The sequence below is a fragment of the Agelaius phoeniceus genome, chromosome 5, assembly GCF_051311805.1.
Source record: "Agelaius phoeniceus isolate bAgePho1 chromosome 5, bAgePho1.hap1, whole genome shotgun sequence".
NCBI lineage: Eukaryota > Metazoa > Chordata > Aves > Passeriformes > Icteridae > Agelaius > Agelaius phoeniceus.
In genome coordinates, this window is record NC_135269.1 from 5,643,205 (window position 1) to 5,663,328 (window position 20,124).

The 20,124-nt window shown below is 50.8% G+C and overlaps 1 protein-coding gene across 1 annotated transcript in view; it reads right to left on the reverse strand.

Annotated features, from left to right (window-relative positions):
* WNT5B (Wnt family member 5B) overlaps positions 1–14,521 on the reverse strand; it is a 68,817-nt gene extending 54,296 nt beyond the window's left edge. Inside the window, exon 1 of the mRNA XM_077178190.1 lies at positions 14,193–14,521. Within this exon, the coding sequence (XP_077034305.1) occupies positions 14,193–14,198 (6 nt within the window). The 5' untranslated portion in view covers positions 14,199–14,521. The remainder of the gene's footprint in view (positions 1–14,192) is intronic.
* Positions 14,522–20,124: the final 5,603 nt, after the last annotated feature.

A 20,124-nucleotide genomic window follows, 5' to 3' on the forward strand; every position in this document is an offset into this window, starting at 1 on the left:
CACACTGTAAGGCACCAAGCAATAAAGTACAAGAAACTCAAGGAGATTGAAAGCTACCAAACTTCTACAATATCTGCCAGTATTGATCAATTACTTACCCCCTTCCTATGAACCATGGACAGCCAAAAAGCAGGACCAGACACAGAGCCCACAGATGAAGCTGGAGAGGAGCACTGCCCTGCTCTCTCACACTCCTGAGTAACAGAGAGGATAAACTACACCTGGGCTGGTTTAATGGCAATTGTAATCATTTGCACTCTCAGCTGCTCACAGCTATCAGTGCCCAGGTAAAGCCCACTAAGGAAAGGAGCCAATCAGGCTTAACACAAGTCACAGAGGCTGCGTTAACCCCATAAACCTCAGTTCCCAGCCCTCACCCTCACAACTGAACCCTCCACGTTAATTCTGGAAGCTTTTATTGCCATTAGCATGAAGTGCATGTCCCAGAGCCTTTGGATCTCACTTTAGACCAGGACCCCAGTGTGCCACGAGTTCTCTGCTGGCAAAGCTGGGTGGTTTTGGTCTGCAACATGTGGCTTGTGCTGCAGGAATATTCAGGGGCCCCAATGGGCTAGGCACTACACAGGCATAAATTAATTCCCATAGTTACTGTCCTCCTAGATAAATGTAAAATCTTATACTGAAGAGTTTTCTCACCTCCTTTTTCAGCAAGACAATCATACAGCAGTACTGGCATTCCTCACACTTAGAGTGGCATAAGGGAGAAGACTGAAAAACATATTGAGCTGCCAGAGATGTGACAGCAGCATGTCAGACGTGCAGGCAGGTGACCCTGGAGAGCTCATGGAGAAAGAGCAGGGGTTTCCACCCACTCGTTTGCCAGACTGTGTCCCCCAGAGCCCCAGCAGATTTATGTCACCACTGCAGCTACAATGCCCTGCTGCTCTTATTTAGATGTGGCAGAGAAAACAGTGAGCTCAGGTGGGCTGTGTCCACCCCTTGGCACACCCGAGGAATATCCTCCTTTCTCCTGAAATCACTCCCACTGCACTAGCAGAAACAGCAGGGGAAGACAAGCCAAAAAGCAGAACTAGAAACTGCAAAACCCAAGCCCTCTTTAGTCACCAAGCTGCATCTGTTGCTCACACATTTTGTGGAAGGATACATGTCTGCTCCACCAGCAGTGAGAGCCCAAGGTCTCCAGCTGTCACTGTGCTGCCAGCACTGGGGTTCTGATATATTTAGAGTCCACAGCATCACACCAGCTCCTCTGCTCATTAAGCCATGATATTTGAGCTATGACTTTCATTGCTGCTTTCAAGGTAATCTATCTGAACAACCTCTCACACTGTAAATCTGGTTGCTGAGCAAGAAAAATATGGTTGCCCCAATGTGACAAAGTCACTGCAACGAGCTTGGCTTTTTTTTTAGAGAGCAGGTTTCATGTCTGTCTTGCAAGGACAAACTCCTGACCAAGACTAAAAATCTGGGTGAGACAAGTGACCAGTGCATCTGACCCAAGGCTGAAAATAAAAGCTGGCTTCCCACCTTAGTTTCCAAGTAAACTCCACCAAGTGACGCAGCACCCCATACTGCATTTCACAGGCAGTACAGATATATTTAGCCCAGCATGCCCCTCCCAAGGCACAGCGTGGGGCACAACTGGCTGAGCAGAATCCAGGCAGGACACAGGGAAACAAACCAGGCAAACCATCCTCTCCTAGTCAGTAGCATGGCTCTTGTTCACTTGCTTTGTTTAACATAAACAAAGAAATAAAGCCCCAAAACAAGGAAACCTCGCAAGAGGAGTTTTATTTTCAGGTCAGGCAGCAAATCCAACAGTTGTAATTATGCCCTGGAAATTTAGCAGTTTAACTTATTTGTGTTGTTGGGTGTTCTTTGCATTTCCATCTGAGAGTCAGACAAAACCAGCTTCTACCCTTTCCCCAGAAGCTTGTGAGAGAAAATGGTGCAAACACCACACAAGCATCAGTCCATGTGAACATGGAATCTCCTTCATGGATGTGAAACAAGGAAAACCAGCCACCTGAACACCTGGGTGCCTGAAGGAGCACACTGCCTGCTTTTGGGATCTAGAAAAGTGCCCAAGGGAGAGGAATTTCAGTGATTTATAGACAACTAACTTGCAAATGTCTTGGTGTATTTCAGAAGACACCTCCCCTGCAAGATGCTTCCAGGGGATCACCCCAGGGCTGTGGGAGGGTTAGAAAATAAATGTAGCTCTAGGAAGCTGAGTTTTTGCCCTCAGGGCCCTGGGAAGTGATCTCCTCCTCAGCCTCCATCAAATCAAGATAACAAACAAGCCAAATTATTGTGATTAGAATGACAGAAGGCAGTAGCTGCTCAGAAGCATCCACCAGGCAGGGTTTTGGCACCAGCTGGTTGTACAAGGTGATGAACCAGAGATGTTTCCAGCCAGAAAGCTCCATGAGGGCTGTCTGCCTTCTCCAGAAGGGCTCTCTGCCACACAGGAACACGGGGCATCTTCCTGGCTTCCATGTGGGCTTCTCAGCTGGAGAAATTAACACACTGAAGTCTTAGGCATAAAAGACTTCTCAAATCAGGAAGATGATCCATTGCATACTGGAAATGAATCAAGAAATCACAGCAGAACATAAAAGTTGTGTGAACAGGAGTATCCTGTCAAGACCCCTGGCTTGCAGCTTTGCCTAACAGGGCTGGCTTTAGTTCAAGTCTCTGGGAAACTCTCACTCCAAAGGATGAACCTTCAGCCCCGAGCTGGCCCAAGCAGAGTGCGATTCCTTCAGGAGCCCTCAGCGCAAAACACAAAACCACTTCTCTTATCATCTTCCTCATCCCCAAAAGGGAGGCAAGGTGGAGTCAGGGAAGATTTGTGGCCATGATAAGACTTTAATGTCTGAGTAACACTCCAAGCACAGAGACTTTTTGATTTCTCAGCCTTGCACTAGCTCACTCTCTCCTGTGACGATATAAGGGGCTGAGTGGAGTGGCTGTCTCTAGACTTTCCCTCCTTCCCCCTAAAGTGTGCTCTCTTCAGGCCTTAGAGCCATGTCCTTCCCTCAGCCAAGAGAGGCCAAGCACAGCTTTTTGCTCATGTTATTGCTGCCCCAGACAGCCAGGAGAGGAGACTATTATTTAAAGATGTGCAGAGTGAGACTGGGATATGATTGTAGTTACTGACCTCTGGGCACCCTACAGCAGAGACCACAATGTGCTGAGATGTGAATAACCCTCCTCCTGCAGGAGAGCTGAAGAAACCTCTTTTTCTTATCAGACTTTTTAAGAAGCAATAAAAGATTTTTCTCTAATTAGAGGCTGAAATATTGTTTTTCAAAACTCTTGCGAGTAATTCCTACCCTACGGGTTGTGCGTGTGTCACTGACAATGTCTGTTACCCAAACACAGAGGAATGACAGGCATAGCTTCTTATCCTTGACTGGGTGAGTGCAATGCCTGGAACCAAATTTATGATGCAAATATTTGAAGTTAAGATTCAAAATTCAGGTCTCTTCAGTAGTTCCTGCTCTAGCACGCTACCACTGTATCTATACTGAAAATCACTTGTTAAAGTACAAAGAGCACAGTAAGCTCTTCAAACACAATCAAACACCACTCTTTCTCTAAATACTGGCCAAAAAGGTTAAAATACTCACCTAGCTCATCACTGTTCCAGTGATGTAATGTTTGTAACAGTCCTGCCACACACAGGAGAGGCTTCTGTGAGAACCAGGCTTTTCTCCTGCAAGAACAAATCTCCTCCTCGTTTGGATTAATTGATTTCACACATAGTTGTTTATGTGTGTGGCCTCCCTTGATTTTCTGAGCTCTCTTCACTCCAAACAAAACAGCTTAGGGATGTAGATGGAGCCAACTGCATCTGGGAAGAGGGGAGATAACACCTCAAAGCCAGACAGAAAAGGACATTTCTTGCTTCAGAGGCTTTTCTCTGGATGACACTTTGAGGCAGCCTGACAAAAGCATGCTTGTGGGGAACACCATAAAACTGCTTCAGAGGCACACTGCACAGAGCCCGGCAGGAAAAACCTCCCCACAATGGTGGGAAGGGGCAGAAGGAACTTCTGAGGAGAAAGATATATGGCAAGCTGTGAGACTGCAAACAATAGATGAACCAGAAGCTGTCTTAAATTTTAAGACATCCTGATTTCATAGACCAGCTTGTAGCTAGACTGGGAGAGCACCAGGATCCTCATTTGTGCATGGAACATGCAGCAGGCAGCTGTGCAGAGCGCTACCAAACGCTGGTTCAGAAGGAAAATTTATCTCTGGAAAGAAATCTGGGTATTAATTTGAAAGCACAACACAGAGCAAGAAAGATTTAACTGCCCTCAGCCTCTCCAGCCATGTGGATACACCACAGGTTCAATCTGCACTGAATTACAAGTCATCACTGACAAAGTACTGAAGTAGCCAGCCAGCAAAACCAGTGGAAATGCACTTTTGTGGAGAGAGAATACAATCTCGGTTCCCCAAGAAGGGCTGGGATTTCAGCATTTGCCTGCATCCCAAATAGGGATGAAAGGTCAAAACATTACACTGTTTCATAGTATGAACAATTCCAAATGCTCTTGATTTGAAAATGCAGGGGTGGGAAGGAAGATATTATTGATAGAAACAAAACATTCAAAATGTTTTACCAGAATTTTCTCTGTCTACCAGCACTGTACAAATGTATGTGACCTGGAATCCTGTCTTCCATTTTCATCCCTGCTGTGCAAAAAAAAAAAAACCAAAACCAAAAAGATGTGGACAGGCTGGAGAGGGTCCAGAGAAGGGCCACAAAGATGGCAAAAGGAGTGGGAAGGCTGCCAGTGAGGAGAGGCTGAGAGAAGAGGGCCTTGAGAAAAGAAGGCTTAGGGGAGATCTTATCACCATCTTCCAGTATTTAAACAGTGGCTACAAAGAAAATGGAGACTCCCTTCTTACAAGGAGCCACATGGAAAAGATACAGGGTAATGGGTGACTCCTGGGGACATTCCAACTGGACAGAAATGGAAAATTTCACACAATGGAAACAATCAGCCTTTGGAATAATCTCCCTCGGGAAATGGTGGATTCCCCAACATTGGACACTTTCAGGATTCGCTGGACACTGTGCTGGGCCGTCTTGTTCAGACTGTGCTTTTGCCAAGAAGGGCTGGATCAGATGATCCTTTATGTCCCTTCCAACCTGTTATTCTGTGATTCTGTGAAAATGAAATGTTGATCCAAAAGGAGAGATTTTGGGTGTTGACGTGAAATTTAAACTCTTGTTCTGGATATCAACATAAAATGACATTTAAATGTCAATTGGAAACAGAAATCATTAGGTTTTGAAACATCACTACAGAAAAGCATGTTTTTCTTCTGGAAATTTCAATTTAGATCAAACCACGTTTTCTTCTGGGAGCTTTCTTTCATTTTACCAGCTCTGTGTTTGTTTGTTGTGCTGCTTGAGGATTGGACATTGGCTCCAGGCATATGGATGTCTGCACTGAGGTTATCCACACTGGGGACACACTGGAGATTCCTTACAGAAGTCCAGGAACACACTGGCACCCAGACTTTCTCAGGAACCTGAATTGTTACAGAGTAATTCGCTGTTTCAATTTAGGGAAATGGTCCAAGGTGTCAGATGAGTAAAAAACAGAAACTGACTTTGCACACAGAGGAGGAGTGGGGTCTGCAGATACTTCTGGATGCCCTCCAAAGCATCTCCTCTCCATCAGCACACAAGATTACACATCTCTCTCCAAAGGTTGGCTTTGCAAAACCTTGGAGAGGAAAAGGCAAGTGGGCCTCTGGAAGCACTAAACTACCTCTAAAAACTCATTACTTCTTTAATATTATTCCTATACAGAAAGAAACCCTACAAACAAAACCTAACTCCAACCTCAGTAATCCACAAGATTTCTGTGCAGACACCTTTAGGCAGATGAGCAACTATGAGCACCTTCTGCCCTGTGCAGGAACCACCATCCAAAGGCTGCTGTGGAAGCAGGGACAAGGACAGAAAGCAGCATTTCCCTAACACCTGCTGCTTCACACCCATGGGACAAGGGCACAGCACAATTTACAGGGACTAGTCACAGATGCAAAGCCTCAGATTGCCACTCATCAGGACGGTCTGGCAGATCCAGCCAGCACAATGCTGAGGTATGCCAAGAGAAAGCCTTGCCAAGGCAGGAGTGACAGGACCAGGAGATGAATTTGATGTGATGATGCTGGTGTTAAAAGCCAAAGGCTTCTGTACATGTGGACAGAGCAGCTGAAGGGAAAAGTAAAATGTATTTAGGTGGAGTCACAACTGTTGACTGAGCAAACCAGCAGCATTTGCCTGAAACCAAATGGAGAACAGATTATGTTCAAGCAGCTCTGGAGCTTCTAACATCAGACCAGCACCTGCAAGCTGATGGACTTTCTGGATGTCACTCTACAATTTGGGAATGGGTGTTGAGTTTAGGAAGCTATGACCACCCCATGGCAGCCTCTGACACCTGTCCCAAGGTGTCAATGAGCCACAATTCCCACAGGACTGAAGCCTATCCCTGGCTGTGGACAAAGGTTTTCAGCTTTGTGAAGATCACCACCTGTTTTATCAGCTGGGAAGTAAGAGGATAGTATTTCTTGCTGCCTCAGGGAGGTGCAGGAATTGGAAGAGGTAACCAGCAGTTTTCCATGCCTGCTCTGAGGCATCCTGTGATGGCCAGCTTCCATCTGCCCAGCTGGGGATGGACTGCAGGAAGCACCAGGTTTGCCAACTCAGGTTCACCAAAAGCAACAGCAAACTGACAGAACTTTCTCTCTAATGTATTTAAAACACATTTCCTAGTTCAGCCTTGTCCATAAGCTAAAGTAAGGCTTAGGTAGCACAGACTAACTGTGTCTAAACTTAACTGCTATTCCTATTGCTTCTAGCTTGGTTTTATGCTTGACTTGAAAGTATTACCTGGTCTCTCTAAGCAGTGTCTGGTCCAGACTTTCAAGGTTACCCCACTAAAAGTTTTCTAGTTCAAGAAATGGGGAAAAAAAATAAATATACACACTCCTGCCAACACCCCAGTGTCAGCTGTGCTGACAAAGATGCCTCCATGGTCACAGCTGTGCCCACAGAAAATGCTGTGGCTCCCCTTCTTTCACAGGCTGTGGCACAGACACAGTCTAACACAAGCAGCCAAACTCAGACAGTAAATTGTTCCTGGTGTGTGAGTCTGACCTAATTGGCACCATTTTCCTGGAAGATGAAGAAGTTTTACGTGTCTTGTAGATAAAAGTTTGGGTTGTTACCTGCAATGGGGTTTTATGCCACTGGGGTGCAGCTGTTGTTGTGCAGAAATACAGAGCTTACATCTTCTCAGCATGCTGTGGAGGAGAGCTCTTGAGCCTTCCAGCAGGCTCCTTGGAAAACAGCAGAAATGCTGAAAGAGCCTGTGAAGCTTCAGTAAAAACTGAACAAAGCCAGTGCTGCACTTACCAAGCTTTCCCAGCTGAAAAACCTCCTTGCCATTCATAAAAAAATTATTACAAGTTCATTTTCAACATTGGCAAAACTCCCAAACAGCTAGTTAAGAATAGGTGGAAATGGGGAATAGTTAAAAAAAACAGAAGAGAAATCAGGACAGGTAATTGGTCATAATTCACAGGAGCACTCATTCCACTCTACCTGCACCCCAGGCTGTGAAATCTCCACAGGTGGAATAACAGCTGCAGCCACCCACAAGGCTGCAGATGTTGCTGTGAAACCTGGTTTGTGCACACCACACATGGGAGCATGAGCTGACATTTTGGTCTAAAACCAGAAACTTCCACTGCATTGTAAAGAATAATGGGTCTAGCCCATACATATCTGCATCATCTCAGTGTAAGACTGTAAAGCTTTGGTTAGTTTTCAGAGATGCAAAACTGGGCAAAATTGACAGTGACAGGAAAATTGACAGGACACTACAAACCTTCCCAGCTGTGACACAGAAATTATTATGGCAAAATATTTGCTAAACAAAACCCTGATATGCTGCCAGGACCAGTATTTACAGTAATTATTAACAAATCTGAGCCACAGAATATAATAAAGGAACCTGCAGAATTGCTCGAGCTGTAAAAACAGAGGAGGGGAAAAAAAGGAACTTAATTTGCCTTTGTACAGTATCAATTTTTTATGATTGGAGACAATTTCGAAGTACTCAGGAACACCTCAGGGAGTAATGAACCTGACAGTCACAAAATTATTTTTTCTGAAAAATGTTCCATTAATGAAGACATGCTTGGGCTCATATGTCTCTCTCGACACTCTGTGATACATAACAAAGCTCAGAAAGGTTTTCCAGCTAGGCAAAGAGAGATTCTCATTTAATTTGCTTTACAGCTCCAACTTGTCCATAACAGAGGTGCTACAATGCTTCAGGACTCAGTTAAACAATGGCGGCAAACCAGCCAAAAAGCTAAATACAGAAGAACTGGAAAAGGAAGACAAATTTAGAGAGACCACTGAAATATTAGTATTCCTGTGACTTTTGTTAACCCTCTGTCCTTAATGATGGACAAAAACAAATCCAAAACACATGTTCCACCCAGCCACTTCAGGCTCCCTCACCTCCAACCCAGATGGGAGAGCTTACAGAAAATGTATTTTCCCTCAAATCCTTCAATGTGTGCTCACAAATCTCTCTCTCTCTATACAAAGACAAAACGTTGCTCTGCTTTTCCTCCCCTAAGACAAAAACTATCAAACCCTTTGAGCCTTTCCCACGAGCTGCTACTTAAAACCATAAATTAATCAAAACCAAGAGCTCTTTACCCATCCCTGCACGCAACAGTGCCATGAGCTCTCTGGCCACACACCCATTCCCAGGAAAATTCACTCATTTGAGTGGTACATTCTGCATTAATTCATCTCATTCTGTTTTGCTCCAGAGGCTGAGATGAAGCTTTGCAAAATGAACTAGTCACTTTGAATAATCAAGGCCAGACTACTCAAGAATGCCCGAGTATCCGAAATAGCTGAACCTCAGGGAAAAACGGGACCTTTGACAGCATTTAGAGCTGGATACCCCAAATCACCAGTCCTGACAGCCCTGGCATGCATTACCTTTGCTCTGAATATGTGAGTATTAAACCCCAGGCCACCGGGTTAGCTCAAAGAGGGGCAGAGGAGGCCAGGACTCAAACCACCTCTCTCATGTGGCAGACCACAGCATTAGCTGCAGGCATGCCTGGAAAGAGAGAGCAGTCAGGGGTCTCTTGCAGGGTTATGCAGGACACAAATGGTTTGATCCTGATGGTTTTATTTAGATGGAGAAGGCTGCCAGGTTGGGCTGTATTTACTGTCCCAAACTCTAAAATCCTAAAGAAAGTGAATTCTATCCAGCCTGACAGATACAGAAGCACTCCCTTTCCTCTGCTTGTCCCTCTCTCTAGCTCCTGTGAAGATGAGGGGCTCATCACTCACTTCTCAAACAAACTAAAAGCCAGCTTGGAAAGCCCAGCTCTGAACAAAGTGCAATAAGGAAGACGCCTCTGCAGGGAAGCACCTACTGCTTCCCCAGTGCTGGATCCCTATGGGAGCAGAAAGAGGCACTGTCCCTTCAGAGCTGGCCAGGGAGCAACTCAGCATGCCTGGTCTCTCTGGGAGCAACCACAGCCAGGGAGGAAAACTGTGGGCTACAGTGGGACAAGGGGAGATTTCCTGAAGCCCGCTGCAGAATAAACACTCAGAGATGAGAGGACAAGGGACCCTCCAGTCCTGAGGGCTGTGCAACCAGATTTAAAAATAAAACCTAGGAGAGGGAGAACTGGCTTGCCCAGGACCTTGAAAGAGCCAGCATCCACTGAGAAGAGGGAGCAAGCAGCAAACCACGAGCCCGAGGCAGCCAGGAAACGCGGCAGCAGCAGCCAGACCCACAGCCCAGCCACAAGAGAACAGGTCGGCTTAGGAGGGATGGAGCTGGCTGGGGAGTTAAATTTAGACAGGTAAACATTCCGAGGGGAAGAGATGGGGTTCACACAAGCCTCATGTTTGCCACTGCCAGCCCCTGGGGACAGCCCTTCAAAGAACTGCTCGGGGGCTCAGGCACCTCGGAGTGCGGCTGTCGGGGCCAGTGGGCTGGGAGCACACAACTCTGTGGGGCATCTTTACCCCAGCATTTGCTCCAAGCATCCTCCTGCCTGGCAGCATCCCCAGCAAGCAGGAAAGCTGTTGAGAGAAGCATGGAGGACACTGCAGCCCAAGGAAAGGTGCAAATCCTAAGTACACAGAGTACAAAGGGACCTTGCAAAGGAAACATACCAGGGAAAACCCAACCAGCAATATGGCTGTGGCCATTTTGTGTCAGAGCCTTTTTGAGCTCCCTTTCAGAGGGAAAAAAAAGAGCAAAAAAGCCAAAACCTAGGAGTTAGTCTTGCAAACTAAGCCAGCCTCTAGAGCTCGAGTTATCTAGACTGTGTGAAGTGGAGGAGACACACAGCACTCCCTGCTCTGCTCTGCCCTGCTCTGCCTGCAGCCCTGAGGCAAGATGTGAGAGCTCCCAGCCTGTTTCACAGCTCCAAGGAGAAGGGAAGGATCCCCACAGGCATCCCAGCCTGTTTCACAGCTCCAGGGAGAAGGCAAGGATCCCCACAGGCACACACACCACAGCCACTGCAGTGGGCTGCCGGCAGCAGGGCAGTTCCAAGGCAGGGAGAGCAATCCCCACCCTGGGGAGCTGCTGTGCCAGGAGTGAGCATCTGGCCCAGGGACCCCCAGCTCCACCTCTCACAGGGCAGGGCAAGGCCTGCCTGAGCTCTGTCAAGTCCTAAGGCAAAGCCTGCAAGGGGGTGGTGGATCACAGGCTCTGGTCTCACCTGTAATTCTGCCCATATGGTCCCAGCCAGTTGTCTCTTGAGCCCAAGAACTTGCACTTTGGTAGAATGTCCCTTCCAAAGAGACATTCCCCTCTCTACTGGGAGATTTTAAGAGGTGGAGAAGCAAATGCTGCCTTTGGTTTGTTCTGAAGGTTGATCACCCTGCTGTTAAAAACACTGCCTGGTTCTAACAGAGCCTCAATGCCCAACCACATGCCTTAAGTCCTCTTGAATTAGAAAGCTCTCCAAGCACCAGCTCCTTTCAGAGCTGCTGAAAGCAGTCAGGTATCCCACCATGCTACATCTTCATGTTCTTTCTCAAATGCTACACAGGTCCTCATTCCTTAAATCTCCCATTAGAAAAGGATTTTTTTGGTCCAGGAAAAATTCCCCTGAGCCCCCTCTGCGCTGCCTTCAGTTTTAATAAAGTCTGTGTGCCTTCTCCCAGGAAGTGAAGATCTCTTTCTATGCAAAAGTGGGATCAAATCACAGACTGGCCTGCATGCCTTGGCTGTCCATATTCTGATTTTACAAGTACTGTGTTTAAAAGTCTCTCTGAAATGCTCAGTGTGTGTGTGTGTGTGCATGTGTGTCCAATTTATTTGGAAATGATGAAATGGTTTTCACTCGAACTTTGATCAGCTGCTAGAAAAAAAAAAGATCTTATGAATAGAAACAATTTATATTCATTTAAATGAGCAATCATGCAGTTTTCAGAAAAGAGCTATTTCCCTGTGTGCCTTGAAACCCAAACCCAACAACTTCAGGACAAAAGACTCGAGATGTGAAGCAGTCCAGAAACAAAGGGGCCTACTGGGCTAGAGAAAGGGACAAATAGCTTAAAGGTAACTTTAAATTTCACAGTATTTGATCTCTTCCTAAAAGAACAAGCTCCTGGAGACTTTGCTATACAAGAATGTTCATTTTTCTTTAAAACACAGGCTCTCCGACTTTCTAGACCCAGCTCTCTCCAAATTTCAATTTTTTTTCAACTGATGTAATGAACTCTGGCAGATTGGGAGGGAAAGGGCTGAGAAAGAAGACTTCTTAGGGCTGGGAGCCTGCAGCCACAACTTCAGTTTCAGCTCTCCTAAACTGAGATCAGTCACATGTGGAAGGGCATTTTCAATGTCCATGCACCAGAGACAAGGGAAAGGACACGGGGGCTGCTGACAGCTCCTGAGAGGAGAGGGGTGCCAACACTGCAGGAGCCTGGGAGGGACTCCTTTCCAAAGGGAAGGGATCTGCTGCAGACACTCCTGGGCACAGAAATGAATGAGACACGGAGCCTGTGAGCAGAGGAAACCCAAGGCTGGAATGGGGCCAGCTCACTTCCCCAGCTCTGCCTCCTGACCCGCACTGGCAGCTCATCCTCATGCTGCTCTCCTCACAGACTCAGCTATTTTCTTTAAAGAAGGATAAAACCCCAAGTAGTTGGGCTAGCTTCTCTGCACACGTGGCAACTCATCCCATGCCCTGCATGTTTGGGGTGAAAAACATTCCACCTGAATTCTTGCAGAGCCCAAACTTTCCCTTGGCTAAACCCAGGTGTCCATGCAGAGGACACTGGTTTAAGAGGAGTCTGTCTCTCTCCTGCCAACCTTGAGAAAGCCCATCTCTTTCTCTTTTGGGAAGAAGAACGTGGTTCTTCTTCCTAGCTTGGTTCTCCATGTGCAACTGCACCTGACAGAAGACAGGCACCTGCAGGTGAAAGTGCCACCATCAGAAAAAGTGGTCCCTTCAACTCACGTGTTGATGCCCAGCAGCAAATGTGGGAAGGAAGGCCCATGACAGGCTCACACCTGAGCTCTGGTGCGGTGAGGGGAAGGTTTGGGACACTCTGCAGATGTGCATGCACCAGGCAGGCTCCAAACGGACAGACGGACAAAGATGAGTGTAGAGACAGACCTTGTGTGTGCCCGATGCTCTGTGGGCACAAAATCTCTCAAAAAGGGCACCAAGAAAGAGCCCCCAAGACCTAGGCAGATAAACAAGAATTGATGCACACAGTCCTCAGGTGCAGGTGAGTGGAGCAGAGCAGACTGCAGTGGAATTGTGCAGGTGCATCCAAGGAACGCCACGCACAGGCACCCAAGGTTTTGGCTATGAAGAAATTGAAGTAAGAGCTTAAGTGCCAGTATATGTGTAAGAAAAAGCTCTGTCACAAAAAACCCCAACCCCAAAGGTGAACAGCTGAGTATGAGGGTGCAGGCAGCAGGGCAAGAGTGATGATGATGATGATGATGATGATGATGATGATGATGCACTGTAGGACAGGCAGGAATGCATTAAGAGATAGGTGAAAGTTGGATAGAGACACTTACAGGGACATTCACCTAATGGCAGAGGAAAATGATCAAAAACATGGGGCAATAAAGTGCATCAGAGCACACAAAAATATGTTTGGGGAAGTTGTTTTACCCACACCACTAAGGGAAGTATTACACCACAATTCCCAGAAGAAAAACCAAGTTTCACAAAAGAGCACGTCTGTCACAGACACAACTGGGATGCTCATGCCCTGGTCCTGTGAAACCAGGCACATTTTCACTTCTCCTTTGTGCTTCCGAGAGCACAAGGGCCCTTTTCCACGCCACATGCCATGGCTTGTGCTGGCACATGCAGCCACACCACGAAACACGGGTGAGAAGGACCCTGTGAGCGCTCACAGGAAAGCCGCTGTGCTCATACCCAGGGAAAGAATCCTCCTCTGACAGTAAAACAGTAAAATCCCTGTGCTCACACTACGGTCCACCTCACTGGAGTAACATCTGTTTTGTGAACTCATGTCTGTCATGCCTGAGGAACATCTGTTTCACCAGCACAGCGTCTGCCACCCCGGAGGAGCATCCCTCGCGTCCCTGCACCATCCCTCACACCGGGGCTGGCCCCTCACACCGGGGGCTGGCCCCTCACACCCCGGCAGCGCCTCTCACGACACCGCGGGTCTCTCCCACCGCACTAACGCCACCAAGGCCACCCCGCAATCGGCCCCAGCCCCGCGCTCCGCTGGCCCCTCCGCTGGCCCGGGGGCTGCTGCCCGGCGGCGGCTCGGCCCCGACGGCCCCAGCCCGCGCTAGGGGCCGGCAGCCGCGGGGGCTCCGCTCCGGGCCGCCCGATCCCCGCAGGCCCCGCTCCGCCCCGGGCCGGGGGCGCCTCCCGGGGTCGGCGGCAAAGCGCGGACGCGTCTCCCGGGCTGGGAGAAGCGGCAGAACCCCCGGTACCGCCCGCGTCGCCTCCCGCCCCTTCGGGGGCCGCGCAGGGAGGCGTCCGACCCCGGGACGAGCCGAGCCCGGGGGTCTGCGGCGCCCGGCGCGGCCGAACCCCTCCCGGCCCCCGGCCTCCTCCTCCCGCCGCCGCCGCCCTCCTGCCGCCGGGCCGGGGCCGCCTCCTACCTGCATCTCCCGGGCGCCGCCGGCGGCAGCGGCAGGTGAGCGGGCGCCCGCGGCGGGCACGGGGCTCCGCGTCCCGCTCGGCGGCGTCGCGGCGGCCGGAGACCGCGAGGGGACGCACCTGCCCCGGGGGCCGCCGCCCCGTCGCCGCGCCGGGCCGAGCCCCCCGCCGGCTGCGTGAGGGGAGCGGGGGGACGCTGCCGGCGCTGCCCTCCCCGTGCCCGCGGCGGCGCTGGGCTCCGGCAGCGGCGGCACCGAGCGCGACTCCCGGCCGAAGTTGGCGGCAGTGGCGAGTGCCGGGCCCGGGAGGTGCCGGCGGATCCCGGGGGCTCCGGCCGCCTCCGCCCCGCCTCCCCCCGCCCCGCACCGCCCCCCGCGCCCTGCGCCCGCCCCGCCGCGGGCACCGCCGCCGCCGCCGCCGCCGCCGCCGCCGGGATGGGGCTCGCTGGGGGGGCCCGGGCGGCTTCCCCGGCCGGGGCGGGCGGGGGCTGAGTGCGGGGCCGCTGCCGTCGAGGGGGCCGTGCTGGGGAGCGAGGGAGCAGCGGGGACGGAACGCGGCGGTGCCGTGCGCTGGAGGCCACCGGGCTGGCTCCTTCCCCCGGCCCCCGCAGGGACACTCGGGTGTCGCTCGCTCCCAGCGCATCCCCGCCGTGCTCCCTCCCTGGCTGCCCGGCCCCGCTGCGGAGAGCTCCGTGCCCGCGGCTTGTCGCTGTGGCGGTCACGGGCGCTCCGCTCATGGGGCTCCTGGCCCGGGACACAAACGTGCTGGGAGCCAAAACCCCTCCGGTGCGGGCAGCAGGTTCCTGGCCCCCGCCAGCGGAGGGCTTCTGACCTGGTGACCCACTGCTTCATCCCAGCAGGGATTTTTGGCATCTGTCTCCCAGTGCGGGTGGGCGGCTGGGTTGCAATGAAGGTGCGAATGAGGCAGAGCCCGGCTCGGGGATGCTGTTGAAATAGACTGGCAAAGTTTGGCAGAGGAGACAGAGCATGAAGCTCTGGATGGGGCTGGCACTCAACAGGCACATCCATCCCTTGCGTGCAACACCAGGAATCACACTGGGGGCTGTCCCCCACCCTCCTTCCCATAAAACTTCACAGATTCGCAGCCAGATCCCGTTCTCACTTTTCCTGGCAGAAGCAGGAGTAGCTGCAGAGGCATTAGCAGGATCACTGTAAATTTATGTTGGTGTAGCTGCGAGCGGTGCCTGCCCCCGGGGCTGCTGGGCAGCTCCGTACACGGAGACAGGATTTGCATGCCTGGTCTCCGAGCTTGGTGGCAGCTGTGCAGCAGCCAGAAGCTACACTTGTTGTGTCCAGGTCCCCATCTCTGGGCCCCACATCGTCAGGCATCCAAAGTCCCCACACAGCAGGAGCTGCAGAGCCTCATACGCAGTGCAAAGAGTACCTTGCTGCTCCTACACGTACACAGACTCACACATGTAAGGATCCAATTGGAATTACATCAGGGAGGCATTTGGCCCCCTGGAATTCCTCAAATTTGTACTGGCTTGGGACAAAATGCAGCTTGAGACACACACTGACACAAGCATCTTGTTTCAGACAGCTCTGAGCATCCATTTGGGTTCAGGGTGGAAATACACGAGCATTTTTAGAGGAGCAGGTAAGTGTCTGAGTACAGGCTGCACACTGCAAGTAATTGAAGGCTCCAACTGTCTTAATTTATGACCAACTGCACCAGTGTTTCCCATCACTGCAGTCATTAATGATACTTTCTTTTAATGGGAATAGGAGATAGAGGAGGTACAGCTAGAGGTAAATAGTAACCCAGTGTTTGTGGCAGGAAATAAGGAGCCATTGTCCTCAGTGCTGTCTAACTAGAAAGATAATAGTTGGCACAGCAAATGCCAACTAATTAGAGGGCAAAGGAAGTCTTGAAATTGCAGCTGGCTGCAGGAACTTTGAGGTGCCAGCTTTTTTGCTCAGAGGTAAAGCCTGTTTACCACATGGGCTGCTGTTCCCTGCTTGTCTGTGGAACTTCCAGCTTGCACAGGGAGGCTGCACAGAGGAGAGGCAGGGTGCTGCTTTGGGGACCTGAAGATGTGAAGGGCAGTGTAACAGAACAGAAGCTTGGTAGCAAGTTGCTTGGTCTGTAGAGTAATGTGCTTTTCCACTTTTGGTGCTACAAGGGACGGCTGGCCACAACAGGTCAGCAGGCCAGAGACCCTCATCCATCCTCACAGGAATCCTCTGTGGGGCTGGCACTGCTTCACACCTTGGGATGGTGCCTCACACCAGGGTCAGAGGGAGCAGACAGGGAAGGCAGAGCCACTGGACCCCCAGCAGAGGTGGTTGGGCAGCACTGGATATGTGTTCCTTAAAACCTTCAGCTATGGCCATGTGGATCATTCCAAAGAGAGACCAGGTTATTGAAATACCATTCTGGCCTCAGCACAGTCCATGAGGAAGATGGGAATTCCTGCAGCTTTAATCCATCCTTGGCGCCTCCATTCCTGCTGTGGTGGGATGAGAAGGGCCATTGGAGATAGATACATGTGTGTCAGGGTGTGCTGGGTGCCAGGAAGGGCAGGAGGGACAGCTGGGGTGTGCATCCCCAGAACTGGGTGGGAGCGATTTCCCAGCTGACCACTTAGGGGGCTTGAGAAGAGGTGAAGTGTCCTGAGAAACGAGGAACCAGCAGAAACGAGGTGCATGGCCCATCTCAGAGGTCTGTGTCTCATCTTGGCAGTGCTGCCACTGCTGAGGACAAAAAACCCCACAGAATGAGTTGGTCATGGTGCTGGTGTGGGTGGTGACAGGAGACCAGTTGTTTTACCTTACTGTGTCCTCTCTGCTGAAATGCCTTTGTTTTCTTCCTTCTTTTATCCTAGTCTCCCCCACAAGGTTACTTTATCCTCCATCAAAAAAAGCTTGCACAAAACAGCTTAACCCATGCAGCCCCCTGGACAGCACAAGCTGTTTTATTTCCCTTCATCTCACTGGAACATTCCTATGGCTCCAATTGTCCTCATTCACCTCCTTCTCTTCTACTACATCTCGTGTCTGTCCCCTCCTGGTCTCTGCTATCTGTGAGCAGGAAGAGGGTGGGGAAGTGCTCCAGCTATTTGAGATGTGGAAATCCTAAGCTCACTCTGCAGAGGAGAAGAGCAATTTAAAATGTATTAAGGAACGTAAATCCCTCTCAGTTAAGGGCGGGACCCTGCAGAATATGTGGAGAACAGGAGACCTTATCACTAGAAACTCAGCCATGTGGCTCCAGCTTCTCTTAAAGCAGGTGTAGCCCAGTCTGTGGTGCCCATAAGCTCTGATCTCTCGGGAAGTTTCTTCCATCCCTGTTGGACCTGCACAATCATCTTCCCCCTGGTCAGCCAATCCTGCATCCAGGATGGAGCTGAGGCAGAGATGATGCCTATCCTGGGACAGCTTTCAAGGAGAAGGAATATTCACTGTGCTTCTTTCATTGACATGGATCTTTTTTTTGTCCTTTACCACTGGCCCCTGGTGGGGGCAATCCCTCTGGTGGGATTACTACCAGTAGTAGAAGCAAGTGAAAGGAAGTGGATTTGTGAGGAACTGGACACATTTCCAGCAGAGAGATTGTTATGAGTCCAGGTGGAATTCACGGAATAAAAATCTGGAAATGGAAAAAAAAAATGAATCTTGAGCTCCTGCCAAAGGAGAGCTCGTTCCAGACAAGCTACCTGATCTGACCTGCCTTGCAGGTGTGAAAACCTTCATTGACCCACCCCCACATTCTCTACCTGCCCTTGCAAACCCCAGAGGAAAGCAGCACCTCATTCCCAGGCGCTGTCCTCGTGGGAAGCAGCCAGTTTCCTTGGGGCGTAGAGCTCACGACCTGAGAATCTGTGGCACTCCACAAAAGGAAATATAGGCTAAACATCTGAAACATTTTCTAATGTTGACGTCTTTCAGATGATGGAATTGTCTCCCCAGGGACACGTGGATGCTCCACTCCTTGAGTCAGAGGGGCAGGACCCGACAGTGCAGCAGGGGAGGGGAGAGGTATTGTTGGGAACCTCACTGCTCCTGGACCAGGGAGAGACAGCAAGGGGGGGAGAGGAAATGAATTAGATGACTTGAATCATTTCCAGCTCTAATTGCTATGATTTTGCAGTAGTTTTCCCAGCCCCAAGTATAACATTAACCATCAAAGCACGACTCCACTCACGGTCAATTAAACCAGGATTCATCTGGCTTGACATCACCAAGAAAAATCCATCCTGGACTCAGGGACACCCCGCCGAGAAAAGACAGGAGCCAGGCTGGGGCTGGTCACTAGTGATCCTGTGGGATAGGCAGAGGCTGCTGCCTTTAGAGGTGGACATCTCCAAGTATTCCCTTCCCTTCTGCCAGCACAGGACACAAAGGGAATGCAGCAACTGTGTGATGTGCAAACACCTTTCCTCACCTGAGTGATGCACCAGTAGGGTCCCGGGGATTGATCTCTCCACCTGGATGGTCCTGCTGGCTGGGGCACTGCTCCAGAGGTCAGATGAAGACAGAGAGCCTGCAATGCCGGCTGACATGTGCAGCCCTGCCAGAGCCAGGCTACCTCTCCACATTCAGTGGCTACACTTCACCCTCTGTCCAGTTTGCCCCTGCCCTCCTGGTCCTCCAACATGCAGAGCTGGGAACCCATCAGGGGATTCAGTGTCTGGAGCTGCATTCCTGAATGGTCCACGGGGTGGAGAGCAGGCCAGGGAATGGATGGCTCTCCCACTGCAGCTCTCCTCCATACTCTTCCTCCACAGTCCTGCTGCAAAGGGGTGAGCCAAGCCATTTACTGGGTTTAGAAAACCAAGAGATGAGTAACAAGAAGCCCTTGTGAAGACTCTGGGGTTTAAAGGACCCAACAGTGACTGACCTGGGCTGCTGTGGGGTGAAGCCCTGGCTTGCCTGTCCCCATGAATGCTGGTAGCAAGGCTGGGGAGAGCACAGGGAGTTCAGGTCTCCTCATTTAGCCCTTTAATCATTAGACAGGCACTCCCAGCAGCAGGTTCTGTGGGCTGGCTGAGTTAAAGTGTAACTGCCCCCCTCGGCGGCCCCCGCCAGGATCCCTGGCTCCAGGGACCAGGGCAGCACCAGCCTCCCCCGGGTGCCACCAGGCCTCACCGCGGGCTGGCAGGGACAGCCCGAGCACGGGCATGGATAGGGCCCTCCTAGGTTCTGTTCCACGGAGCTGGGAGAGCTCCCCCATCCCTCCCTCCTGTGGACAGATAAGCATCACCCGTCCCAGGACACTGCTGGGCAAGGGGACAGGAGATGGCCCTGAGGCAGCCCGGGGTCCCAAGCCTTGCCACAGCTCCATGGTGTGGGGAGGCACAGGGCCATGGCCATAGCCAGACAGTGAGGTAATCTGCCCCTGAACTTCCCTCCTCTCGGACCAAGGCCCTCAGCCTCTTCTACTTGGCTTAAACCCCGAGGTGAAGAGTTGTACATCCTTTCCAAAATCTTTATCGGCATGAATGATGAAAACTCTGGGTATTCTTACTGTCTGTGAGAATGGCTGATCCTGTCCTAAACTCTTCCTTCTTGGCCTCCCCTGCTTCCTGTGGTAACGAGCTCTGCAGTGCAATTAAACCTGGGCTGTGCTGGTAACTGGGACACAGCTCTGTGTGTGTGTGTGTGTGTGCAGAGAGGTGACAGTGCCCCCCTGCCTGTCCCCAGCCCCAGGGCACAGCCAGAGCTGGGGCTGGCACCGAGGGCCCCCCTCAGTGCCTGACTGCCAGGGAGTGATGAAACCCAAACTCCTCCCTGCCCCACTCAGAAGGGAAGGGCTGCCCTTCTGAAGTCCCACAAATCTGGCAAGATGTCTCCCAACAGATGAGCATCCCCAGGTGGTTTTGGGGAAAGCACACACAAGGCTCTAGCTGGGATCTGTCAGAGATAGATGAACCCCAGCATCCCCTTCTCCTGTACCCTTTCCTTTCCTTTC